At 49.1% G+C, this 13322-nt stretch overlaps 1 protein-coding gene across 1 annotated transcript; it reads left to right on the top strand.

Moving 5' to 3' along the window:
- Positions 1-4865: 4865 nt before the first annotated feature.
- CYP8B1 (cytochrome P450 family 8 subfamily B member 1) lies at positions 4866-8883 on the top strand. Its single transcript, XM_002758444.6, has one exon. It carries the CDS (start codon positions 4996-4998, stop codon positions 6499-6501), a length of 1506 nt encoding a protein of 501 aa, XP_002758490.2. The 5' UTR covers positions 4866-4995; the 3' UTR covers positions 6502-8883.
- The last annotated feature ends 4439 nt before the right edge of the window (positions 8884-13322 follow it).

The following is a 13322-nucleotide window of genomic DNA, read 5'->3' as shown; positions in this document are numbered from 1 at the left end:
CTTTTGGCTGGGTGCAGTGGCTCACACCTGTAATCCCAGCCCTTTAGGAAGCCGAGGCAGGCAGATCACAAGGTCAGGAGCTCAAGAGCAGCCTGACCAACATGGTGAAAACCGGTCTCTACTAAAAATGCAAAAAAATTAGCTGAGCATGGTGGCACATGCCTATAATCCCAGCTACTTGGGAGGCTGAGGCAGGGGAATTGCTTGAACCAGGAAGGTGGAGGTTACAGTGAGCTGAGATCACACCACTGTACTCCAGCCTTGGTGACAGAGCAAGACTCCATCTCAAAAAACAAAAAAATAAAAATAAAAGGAATCTTTTTTTCTGAACAGGGGGTCTCAGCAGTGGGCCTAAAATATTAAGTAAACCATGCTGCAAACGGATGTGCTGCCATCCAGGCTTTGTTTTGTTTGTTTGTTTGTTTGTTTGTTTGTTTTGAAAGAGGGTCTCATTCTGTCGCCCAGGCTGGAGTGCAATGACATCATCTTGGCTCACTGCAGCCTCAACCTCCCAGGCTCAGGTGATCCTCCCATACCAGCCTCCCAAGTAGCTGGGACCACAGGTGTACACTGCCATACCCAGCTAATTTTTGTAATTTTTGTAGAGACAGGGTTTCACCACATTACCCAGGCTGGGCTCCAACCCATGGGCTCAAGCTATCCACCTGCTTTAACCTTCGAAACTGCTGGGATTACAGGCATGAGCCACCACACTTTGCCTCGTTATTTGTAGAGTAAAGGCAGAGTCGATTTAGCATAATTCTGAAGGGCCCTAGGATTTTCAAAATGATCATGAGCATTGGCTTCAACTGAAAATTACCAGCTACATTAGCCCCTAACAAGAAGTCATCCTACCCTTTGAGGCATTGAAGCCAGGCATTGACTTTGCTCTAGAGAAGTCCGTAGATGATCTCTTCTTCAAATATAAGGCTATTTGAGCTACATTAAAAATCTGTTGTTTAGTGTAGCCACCTCCATCAATTATCTTAGCTACTTCTTTTGGATTGCTTCTGCAGCTTCTTCATCAACACTTGCTGCTCCATCTTGCACTTCTATGTTGCAGAGATGGCTTCTTTCCTTAATCCTCATGAACGAACCTCTGCTACCTTCAAGCTTTTCTCCAGCTGCTTCCTCATCACTTCCAGCCTTCATAGAAGTGAGGAGAGTTAAGACCTTGCTCTGGATTAGGCTTTGGCTAAGGGAATATTGTAGCTGGTTTGATCTATGCAGGCCACTAAAACTTTCTTCACATCAGCAATAAAGCTGTTTTTCTTGTATTTATGTTTTCACTAGAGCAACACTTCTAATTTCCTTCAAGAACTTTTCTTTTACATTTACAACTTGGATAACCGTACAATGCAACAAACTTAGGTTTCAGCCTATCTTGGCCTTCCTCACTAAGCTTAATCATTTCTAGCTTGTGACTTAAAGTGAAATTTAAAGTGATTTAAAGTACAGCTCTTCCTTTCATTTGAACACTTCGATGCCATTGTAGGGTTATTAATTGGCCTAATTTCCACATTTCGGTGTCTCAGGAAATAGGAAAGCCCAAGAAGCAATAGACAGAGAGGAGAACAGCTGGTCAGTGGAACAGTCAGAAAACACACAACATTTACCAATTAAGTTTGCATCATATATGGGCCCAGTTCATGGTGCCCCAAAACAATTACAGTACTAACAGATCACCATAATAGCTATAATGATAACAATGAAAAAATTTGAAATATTATGAGAATTACAAAATGTGACACAGAGACACAAAGCGAGCACATACTGCTGGAAAAATGGCACCAACAGACTTGCTCAATGCAAGGTTGCCACAAACCCTCAATTTGTCAAAAACACAGTATCTGTGAGGTGCAATGAAGCAAAGCACAGTAAAATGAGAAATACGTGTATAACTACCTCGGAGACCATAAACTGCAGGAGGCAGGGACTGTGTCTATCTCATTCATGATTGTAATCCCAGATCTTAGCAATATTTCTGCCAGTTAGTGCCCAATAAATATCTAGTGAATGGATAGTTGGGGCTTCTCCAAGGAAGGAGGGCATGAATGGATGAGCATGGGTTAATGAATGAGGTAAGAATGAATATGAAATAAGGATTCATTCATTAAAAACTAGGGGACAGGTTTCAGTTCATTGGATTTGGCCCACAGACAGTTTCTGACTGAATTCTAAGGATGAGGAGAGTTGATGATACCAAGTACTATGGTTTCCCTGAGCAATTAAAGAGTGATTCTGGGAAGCAGAGTGTGGACAGTTCCAACTCCCTGCCAAGGGGAAGCTCATAGGTAAGGAAGCTCACCCCAGAGAGGATATGGAGGTTCCATACCGTTTTGTCTGAAGAGCCTAAGTCACTGTTTTCAGGTTGTTAGGAAGTTAAAGAGTCATTTGGAGATTATCAGAACTGATTTAATTGAGTTTCAGCCTCGCCTATTGCAACAGTGGGCCAGGCTGCTTGCCTAACACCTTGGCATCAACAGTACAGCTTCCTCGTTCTTGAGCTGCTGGCAGGAACCTGGCCTTACAGGTCTCAGAAAGCCCTTAGTCAATGACCCTGATACATCTCAGGGTCCCAAGCCAGGGCAGCTGTCAGAGAGGGTCCCCACTGCATTCTGCACCTAGATCCTCATTGTGAAATGAATTGATTGAGTAAGGTCCCTATTGTCTCTGACATTTTACAATTCCAGGATTCTGTCTTCTTGTCAGAGAAGTGTATAGGCAAAGCAGTTGGGCAGGCGAGATGTCTCCACATGAGAGGCTCAGAGACTGAGGGCGAAGCCTCTGCTTGAAGACTCCTCATCTAGGAAGCTCTGTGGGCCCCATCAGATGAATCCATTCACACTAATACTAAAGAATAAAATTAAATGATAGCAGTAATAGTCAAACAAAACCTCATAATTTGTAGTTGCTATATAATAAAGTAAACTTTGCTGCGTCGTGTGTTGTAATATCTCCCCAGCTCAGTTTAAGGTAGAATATTAAACTGCCTTCCTGCAAATCAGTTAACCTATGTCTATCCTCCCCACATTCTCAGCAAAGTTCCCAGGCATCTAGATATTCCTGTTTTTCTTGCTGACCAGCTGCAAAGTCACAGAGCAGATAGAAACTGCAGAATGTTATAACTGGGGCATGAGAGCAGGTTGCAGGTGCCTCCCAAAAGGCGCTCACTGTTCCCTGATCAGATGTGTTTTTTCCAGGTCCTTGGGCTCTCACTCACCCAAGAATGGGTAGGAGACCCTGAGGCATAGTGATACTGTTCAAGCAAATGTCGGACCCAAAGAGCTTTGCAGACAAGCGGTTTATTAGGCAGAGAGAGAGAAAGAGAAATATAATTATACCCACTTCACAGGCTTCACAGATGAAGAGAGGGCTCCCATGCTGCCGCGGGAGGGGATCCTTGAGAGGGAAATCTGTATAAGTAAAAGAGTAGGGGGGATTTTAACCCCGGAGTTTCTCCTGCCCCATTCAAATTCTCGTCCAGTGAGAGGAGCTTTTCCAAACTCCCTCTGAAGTTACTGATCTTTGACTCTGATGCTGGATTGGCTGCCTGACTTGCAATAGAGCCCCTCCTTCCAAGGATTTTGGCAGGCTTTCTAAACAAAGGAAGCTTACCCGGGCAGTCTACCCAGCATGGGCATGCAAAAGTTAGACAAAGAACTCTAGGCTCCTGGAAGGGGAGGTGGATGGAGGTATGACAGCGGGAATTTCTTGCCTTTGAAACCACGCCCCTTGTGGACTTGGGAAGAGAAGTTAACACAGTCCCTCAATGTGGTTATCAAAATGCTACTTTTCAAATGTAAAGTACATCACAAGACATGTCACAAGCTAATTAACCCTTCTTTGTTCTGGTGTCTGTACCTGCTGCGTCATCCTAGGTGCATAAAAAATGCCCCATTTTCTTTGTCCTTTGCTCAGAATTAGGAAGCAATTCTGCTGAGCCCGTGATCACTTTAAATAAAATCCTCCTGCAACCCCATCGGATTCTCCAGATCTCTGATTTCCCAGAGCATGTTGACACACGCTCTCCACCAGCATAGCCTTCTCAGCATCTAAAGCTTCAGCATTGACACCTCTTTTCTTTGGGTTAGGAGTCAGAGCTCTTATGGAAGGGCATACTTTCATTCTTCACTTGCCTTTGACTGTGTACTCTACACATGGAGGTAGGAGCAGACATGACTTCGACAGGTCATGCCCCCTTGGCAAGCATCTTTGAGACCAGAGAGGAAGACAAACTTGGAAAAGGATGAGGAGATAAGCATGGGGCTGCTATGGGGCCCAGGGAAGCAGGCAGAAGTAAAAGAGAAGGTTCAGGATACTAACAGCCATATATGGAGCACTAACATGAGCCAGGCACTATTCTAAGTGCTTTTCAGGTTTTATCTCTTTTTGCCTTGCAACAGCACCTATGAGGCACTATAATTATACCCACTTCACAGGCTTCACAGATGAAGGAATGGAGGCACAGTGAAGTTAAGTAACTTGACCAAGGGAGCCAACTAGGAGTGGAGGCATTTGTGGAGTCTTGTAAGGATGAGGAAAGAGTGGATGTGAAATTTTGTAAGTGCTTGATGCATTTCTACTGAATGAACTGGCAAATAAATAAATGCATGAGTAAATGAGGGTATAACTAGTCAACCATGGGGGTGGAGTGGGCTCAAGGCAGGCTTAGAGAGAAGGTGCCAGAGCTGAGAAGGTCAGAGCAAAGCAGGAAGCTAGTGAGCAGCTGTGATAGCTGGAGGCTTTTCTCTGAGCTCTCTCCTAGTGACTTCCTCCTCCCCCACGTGACTAGAGGCAGCCAATTGTTACGTACAGGGAGCATTTTGCTGCTTCCAAATACTGTCTCCCTAGTGTTAATTACCATAACTCTCGGCCACAGGGCAAGGTCCAAGTCCTCAGACCTTTACATCCTGGACTTTCCAAGGCCTCCCAAAGCTCTCTGGCACCTAGGGAACAGTGTGTGTCAACAGCTTAATCTGCAGGAGCATAACCATGGTGCTCTGGGGTCCAGTGCTGGGAGCTCTGCTGGTGGTCATTGTAGGATACCTGTGCCTGCCAGGGATACTTCGACAACGCAGGCCCTGGGAACCCCCTCTGGACAAGGGCACCGTGCCCTGGCTTGGCCATGCCACGGCTTTCCGGAAGAATATGTTTGAATTTCTGAAGCGCATGAGGACCAAGCATGGAGATGTGTTCACAGTGCAGCTAGGGGGCCAGTACTTCACCTTCGTCATGGACCCCCTCTCTTTTGGCCCCATCCTCAAGGATGCACGGAGAAAACTAGACTTCGTCGAATATGCAAAAAAACTGGTGCTGAAGGTATTTGGATACCATTCAGTGCAAGGGGACAACGAGATGATACACTCAGCCAGTACGAAGCATCTGATGGGGGATGGCCTGAAGGATCTTAATGAGGTCATGCTGGACAGCCTGTCCTTTGTAATGCTGAAGTCCAAAGGCCGGAGTCTGGATGCCAGTTGCTGGCATGAGGACAGCCTCTTTGAATTCTGCTATTACATCTTGTTCACAGCTGGATACCTGAGCTTGTTCGGCTACACGAAGGACAAGGAGCAGGACCTGCTACAGGCAGGAAAGTTATTCAAGGGGTTCCGAAAGTTTGACCTTCTTTTCCCCAGGTTTGTCTACTCCCTGCTGTGGCCTCAGGAGCGGCTGGAAGTGGGCCGACTCCAGCGTTTCTTTCACAAGATGCTCTCTGTGAGACACACCCAGGAGAAGGATGGCATCAGCAACTGGCTGTGCAACATGCTTCAGTTTCTGAGGGAGCAGGGAGTACCCTCAGCGATGCAGGACAAGTTCAGCTTCATGATGCTCTGGGCCTCCCAGGGAAACACAGGGCCTGCCTCTTTTTGGACGCTCTTTTTCCTCCTGAAATACCCAGAAGCCATTCAGGCTGTGAGGGAGGAAGCCACCCAGGTCCTGGGTGAGGCCAGGCTGGAGACCAAGCAGCCCTTTGCCTTCAAACTCAGTGCCCTGCAACACACCACAGTCCTGGACAGTGTGGTGGAGGAGACGCTGCGGCTAAGGGCTGCACCCACCCTCCTCAGGATGGTTCATGAAGACTATACCCTGAAGATGGCCAGTGGGCAGGAATATCTGATCCGCCATGGAGACATCCTAGCCCTCTTTCCCTACCTCTCCGTGCACTTGGACCCTGACATCCACCCTGAGCCCACTGTCTTCAAGTACAATCGCTTCCTCAACCCTGATGGCAGCCGGAAAGTGGACTTCTTCAAGGCAGGCAAGAAGACCCGCCACTACACCATGCCCTGGGGTTCAGGCGTTTCCATCTGCCCTGGGAGATTCTTTGCACTCAGTGAGGTGAAGCTCTTTGTCCTGCTTATGGTCACACACTTTGACTTAGAGTTGGTGGACCCTGATGCACCAGTACCCCACGTGGACCCGAAGCGCTGGGGTTTTGGCATGATGCAGCCCAGCCACGACGTGCGCTTCCGCTACCGCCTGCGTCCCACAGCGTGAGCTCGGCCAAGCCAGCTGCAAAACTGGCCAGAGGGATTCAATTGGGTCTTTCACCTCTTTTCACCCCTCTGCAGCCCCAAACCCCCACTGACCACCCCCGCCTCTAGTTCTGCGTAATCCCTACCTCTGTTCTCCCTGTCCTCGCTCTCTCCCCGCCTACTCATCTGACAGGGTTATCAGTCCCTCTTTAAAATACCATCTCTCAGAGTGGGTTCTGCTGAACTGTCCTCTCACAGGAAGTCCAGTGGAAGGGGGAGCATCTGTGGGCAGCTTGGTTTGGGAGATGATGCCCGCCTTGAGAAGTCCTGTAGGACAGACCCTGGTTCCTCCCAGACGTGAGTAACGTGGCATCTTGCAAATGTCAGCCTCCAACCTCCCACCTTGCTTTATTTTTTTCAGCAACACTTATTCCACATCCTATGGAATTCAGGTTCTAGAACAGTGCCATACAATAGAAATATGACACAAGCCACATGTGTAGTGAGTTCTTTGGGGTGTCTGTTTTGAGACAGAGTCTCGCCCTGTGCCTCAGACTATAGTGCAGTGGTGCTGCTCACTGCAACCTCCACCTCCTGGGTTCAAGCGATTCTCCTGCCTCAGCCTCCTGAGTAACTGGCATTACAGGTATGTCCACCTCACCCAGCTAATTTAGTTTCCCAGCAAACACACTTTTTAAAAGTAAAATGAAACAATTCATTTTTTTAATATACTTTACTTAATCCAATATATCCAAAATATTGGCATTTCAGCATGATCACGATCGAAGATTGTAACGAAATAGTTTTTACATTCCCTTTCCCAGGGAAACACAGGGCCTGCCTCTTTTTGGATGCTCTTGTTCCTCCTGAAACACCCAGAAGCCATTCAGGCCATGAGGGAGGAAGGCACCCAGGTTCTGGGTGAGGCCAGGCTGGAGACCAAGCAGCGCTTTGCCTGTTTGTTTTGAGACAGAGTCTCGCCCTGTGCCTTTCTTCAGCGTCTAGTATGTACTGTTCTCTTGCAGCTCTTCTCAGCCCAGACTAGCCACATTCCAAGTGCTCAAGGGCTGTATGTGCCCTATCGGATAGCACAGGTCTAGAGAAGTGATGCATTTTCTTTTGTTTTGGTTTGGTTTGGTTTTTTTTTTTTTTTTTTGAGACAAAGTCTTGGTCTATTGCTCAGGCTGTAGTACAGTGGTGTGATCTTGGCTCACTGCAACCTCTGCCTCCTGGGTTCAGGTAATTCTCCTGCCTCAGCCTCCTGAGTACCTGGGACTACAGGTGTGCACCACCTACCCGGCTAGTTTCTGCGTTTTTAGTAGAGATGAGGTTTCACCATGTTGACCAGGCTGGTCTCGACCTCCTGACCTAAGGTGATCCACCCTCCTCAGCCTCCCAAAGCTCTGGGATTACAGGCATGAGCCATTGCACCCAGCCAAGATGCCTTTAATGTAGGAATTATTCAAGATCCCTCCTCAGTGCCCATGTCTCCCCCACCTCAGGGTGATCCAAACCCTCCCTTGGTTTCCATGATCATTGCTGAACTCAAAGCTTTCTCCTGCCCCCAGACCTCCAGACCCCCATGGGAGTCTCCTAGCACCTCTGACTCAGCTTGGCCAATGCAGAACTTGGCATCTGAGCCCCTGACTCTTCCCTGAACCACTCCTCCTCCTGATTTCCCTGCTGTCTCTGCTCAGAACCCTACCATTCACCCCATCTCCCAAAGCAGATACCAGAGACCCCCTCACTCCCTCCTCCTCTTTCACCCTCATACAAGCAGGCCCCCATGCTGTCAGCACAACCCCATGTGATGCCTCTGAAATGTGTCCCCTCTTCCCTTCTCCTACTGTCATTCTTATACCTGTGACCTCTGCATTTCTCTTCTACGCTGCTGCCAGAGACCTTTTGCCAAAAGCACTCCTGTTTGTCACTCTTTTACTCTTCTGGTTCCCCTTTGACTTCACGTGCATGACATTAAAATTTTGTCAGTTGGTCCCGCTTGCCTTCACATACCCGATGTTTAAATTTTGTCACGGTTGGCCTACAAACTTCTCAATCCAGTGCAATTCAACTTTGTCAATTTTCTCCAGTGAAACCATCCCTAAAGTAGAGGCATTGCTTTTCCTGCCCATCCCAGTACCAGCTACTCCTTCCTGGAACCCTTCCTGGATATCACTCATCTCATCCTCTGGCCAGAAATGGCCTCCGAACCCTGGAGCTCCCACAGCACCATTGGCATCACAGCATATCTGCTACGTGTCATTGCTTTCTGTGTCTTGGTTTCCTCCTGCTGCCCACATCCCCAGACTGGAGCCTACTGGGACATGGTGTTTTATTCATTTCTGACCTCCAATTCCCTAAGTGGAGATTAAATGTTAGAAACCTGACTTCCAGTCTCGACGAATTTGCTTCCTGTCCTCAAATCATTTCCTGGCGTCAGCCCTCCGGCCTATGAAATGAAGATAATCCCCCTTCCCAGCGCGCTTACCAGTGCTGCAAGAGGGTGATGGGGTGGCTGTCATAGCTGCAGCTGGCTGATGGCAGGGCCTGGCGGGGTCTGGGACAGGAGGAAGAATGACTGTGGGAGCTGGGTAGAGGGTCTCAGAGGAGGTGGGCCCAGGCTGCATGGACCCCCCCACCCAGCAACCAGCCAGTGGAGCTTCTCTCTGCTACTTCTATCTGACGTCTCTGGAAGCCTCACATTTCTCCTGAGGCTGCCTGTTCTGCTCCGCCAGGAGAGTAGGCAGGGGCCTGAGCTGGGGTGGGTATCTGTCCCCAACTAGCTGTGTGACCCTGGGCTGGAGCCTGTCTTTCTCTGGAGTCAGCTGCCCCCAAATGCTGATGTTTGCCTGGAGCTTGATAGAGCTCTGCCTGGTTAGGGGAAGCTGAGAAATTCCAGCCTATTCTACAAGGACCAGGAGCACCAGGAGAAGAGTTGAGTAGAGGGCATGGAAGGAGAAGGGGGCTGGAAGGTATAAGACTGTCCATAGGAAACGTACCAATGGCATCTCTGCCCAATCAGGCCCTGTGCCCATACAGTGGGGCTGAGGTTGTGGGGAAGCAGGAAGAGAGACTTCACACACCTCCTTGGCCCTCCCTAGACCTTTCTTTTTCCCAAACCCAAGGGAATATGGACCAGGAGCGTGGCCTGTGGATTGGCTGGGGTGGGGCTGAGAGGCTGAGTTCCCTGAGTCAGGACCAGAAGGTCTCAACTGGGAGTGACTGTGTGCAGATAGGAACTTAATGGATCCTGTGACCGGCCTGAGAACCCCAGAGGGGATGCTTGGGACTGAGGGAAGCCTCAATAGGTGAGGTGTGAGGTGAATGCAACTGTACCATCCCACAGTCAGGGATATCCAGCATCACAACAGCCCTCCCAGGAAGCAAGAGCACCCCAGGATTGGAGTGTGCGCAGGGAGCCCAGTGCCCCATGCCCAGAGCCACAGGGCATGGGGCATTGGGATCCCTGCGCACACTCCAGTCCCAGAGTACTAGCAGGGGAGGGCCCCATGGCCCCTGTGGCTCTCTGCCCCCTGCATGAAGACGGCTGAAGGCAACCCTGGCAGAGAACTTGAGGCAAGAGAAGGACTGCGACCTCCAAGGATGCCTCTAGTTACCACCTGCCCTGACCCCGTCATTCTGCCCCAATTCCTCATTTCTATGCCAAATATTTTCTTCCTCTCATCCTTTTCCTCATCAGGACCTCAAAGGAAAGCCCACGAAATGTATTATCTCTGAAGATAGTTTATAACAAAGCAAGATCAAGGATGGCCTTCCCATGGATTTCAGGCACCTGGGAAAGAAAAGAGATGCTTTTCTCAAAGAGAAAAACTGCAGTCAAAACGTCACATTTCAGGGCGTTGAGTGTGGGCAGCAGCCCTGCCCGGAGGCAAAGCCATTTCTACACTTCCCCCTAGGTCAGCCCTAAGGAAGAGTCCACCTTTCCGCAGAGCCTGAGGGTCAGAAGAATTCTGGTTGCTTTCCTGAGACCCCTGGGAAAGGTTTGAGCAGTGCAGGCAGGGAGCCAGAGCTTGTCAGGCCTCTGGGAAGACAGAGCAACAGGTGGGACCTAGGCCCAGGCCGGGAAGTCAAGCTGGGGTGGAGAGGGCTTTATCCTGGCCTGGGCAGTGAGAGCTGCTGAGCTGCTGTCACCTACATGGCACCTAAAACAGCGACGGAGAACAAGAGGTGCCTACAGCCAGCCCTTGCCCTCTCCATTGAACACAGGCTTTAGAGCACGACTTGTTACATGCCTGCCTTTTGCAGCAAGTCCCCACCCACATATACACAGAGAAAGGCATGAAAAAACAAATAGGACCAGGCAGAGTGGTTCACGCCTATAATTCCAGCACTTTGGGAGGCCAAGGCGGGCAGATCACTTGAGCTCAGAAGTTCGAGACCAACCTGGCCAATATGGAGAAATCCTGTCTGTACTGAAAATACAAAAATTAGTTCATGCCTATAATCCCATCTACTCAGGAGGCTGAGGTGAAGGAATAGCTTGAACCTGGGAGGCAGAGATTGCGGTGAGCTGAGATCACGCCACTGCACTCCAGCAAGACTCTGTCATCTCAAAAAAGAACAAATAGGAAACTTGCAGGCACATAGCCAGACCTATTTAGACACAGTGATACAGTTGCATCTTCTCCACATACACAACCATATACACTGTGCACAGCCCACATAGCAACACAGACACATGCACACATATTTCCCAGACAGACACATGAACACACACAAATCCACCAATGCTGGTGTGACAAGCCCTGCTGGGTGTCCCTTGCCAGACATCCTATCTGTGCATCCAGGGCACAAAGTCAGGACCTCTGAGCACCTAGACCCTGTTGGTGCAGCTCAGGCTGTATCTCACCAGCCAGGCTGGCACGCCAACAGAAGTTCCTTGTGGGGCAAGATTTCCAGAGCTCTAAAGTAGAATTTCATCCTCCGTGTCTTCAAACAAATATCCACCTTCAGATCTAGAGCTTCATTTCCCAGGGGACTAGGAAACTCAGAGTCCTTCCTGATGGTGGGGGACTGGGGCCTTGAAGAGAGAGAACTAAAGGCAGAGCTGAGAGAGATTGGGCATGGGGAAGGCACAAGGGCAACTTGTGCAACATCAAAAGACTGTCAGAGGGCAGGTAACACGTATGCTGTGTTACCTGAACATCAAACATCGAAAACTCAGGGGAAGAGAAAAAACAGCAGCAGAACACTGCTTGCCTGCTCAATCCTCTATCAGCCATTCATTTAAAAAAAGTACTTTTCCATTCATTCCAAAAAAATCTACTACACTCTGAGCAACGGTTGAAGCACAGGGGATGCAGAGTTTATGCATGGCAAAGTCCCTGCTCTCATGGAGCTTACATTCACCCAGCCATCTGTTCTCCTCCCCTCCATTCCATCCACCTAAAAGTTTCCCTTGCTGTGTGCCCAGTTCCATGTTCAATTGTGCGGGGCAGACGTGGTGGGACGTGGGCAGGTTGCACCAGGTGGTTCTATGAGGTGGGAAGAGCAATGAGTGCTTTAGAAGCTTGGGAAAGAGAGATGCCATTTGGGCACCGAGCTCCCTGGGGAAAACCTCCTCAGTGGACGTGTCAGGGAGCAGGGAGGATGCCAAGCGTTAGAGAGCTGAAGAGAAAAGCACTCGGGCACAGTATATCAGTCAGGAATCTTTAGGTTGCAAGTAACAAAACGACATGACTCCACCCTGAAAGGAATGTATTGGTTTATGTAACTGTTGAGTCCAAGATTGGGACAAGCTTCAGAGGTGCTTTGATTCTGAGGCTCAGACAGGCCCTCGGGATCTGCTCACTCACATGTGCTACCTCCTTCATCTTCCGAAGTTTGGGTGGATGAAGGAGTAGCTCCAGATCTCAGACCCTCTCAGCTTCAGTTTCATGCCTCTCTTCTCACATGTTCTAGTCCCATCGCACTTCACAGGCTCTGCATGGGTCATGTGCCCGCCCCGAAAAAAATCACATGACCAGGGAAATGTGAAGGCAGTAACTGGCTCATGTCCCATGCTCCACCCAACCTCCATCCAAAGCACAGGGCAGAGTGACCAAGCAGTGGTGTCCCAGAGAAAGTGGGATTCAGTCATAAGACAAGGATGAGGGAATAACTGGCTGGAAATTACCATAATTACATGAGGGAGCCCACAAGAGGAAAGGCATAGAAGTGGGAAGGTTCAGGAAACGAAAAGGGAATGGAGGAGGATGAGGCTGGAAGATGTGTGGAATCCTGATTGCAAAAGCTCTAGCCTTGACGTCAGACAAAGATTGTGGACTCTATTATACAGGTCCCAGGGAGATCTGAAGGCTCCTGAGATGGGCCCCAGGCCAAGCGTGTTCACTGCCTCCTGCAGACTGCGCATATTCCTGGGACATTCCCTGGGCAGAGCACTTCCAGGACCTCTCGATTGCCAGGTGCTGGGGCCACCATCAAGGCTACAAGAATGGTCCTTTTAATAGTATTTCCCAACTGAACTAAAGAGAATGTGAAAGCCTGGTGAGTAGAGGGCCTTAGGTTCTTTTTCCCCAGCTGTGCCGGAAAGAAAATGCTCCATCCTCCACCCATGCATTTAACAGATACTTTCTGAAAACCTACACACCAGGCCCTGTGTTAGGGGCTTGGGTATGGCAATGAGCGTAACCAACATCCCCGCCTTGTGGAATTCACCTGGAACAATGTGGGTGGGGACAGTAGCCACTGAACATCACAAATGGGAGCAACATATAGAACGTCTGAAAGAAATAAGTGCTATTGAAAAAATTTTAAATAGAGTACCAGGAAGATCAGGAACATCAGAGATGGGTACATTTGCATTTAATAGGTTGGACAGGT

Source organism: Callithrix jacchus, chromosome 15 (assembly GCF_049354715.1).
Source record: "Callithrix jacchus isolate 240 chromosome 15, calJac240_pri, whole genome shotgun sequence".
NCBI lineage: Eukaryota > Metazoa > Chordata > Mammalia > Primates > Cebidae > Callithrix > Callithrix jacchus.
The sequence above is the reverse complement of the archived record's forward strand: the minus strand, read 5'-3'. Positions and strand labels throughout refer to the sequence as shown.

Bases quoted from the DNA above. Each gene is read 5' to 3' on its own strand.
- CYP8B1 (XM_002758444.6), top strand. From the start codon at position 4,996: ATGGTGCTCTGGGGTCCAGTGCTGGGAGCTCTGCTGGTGGTCATTGTA.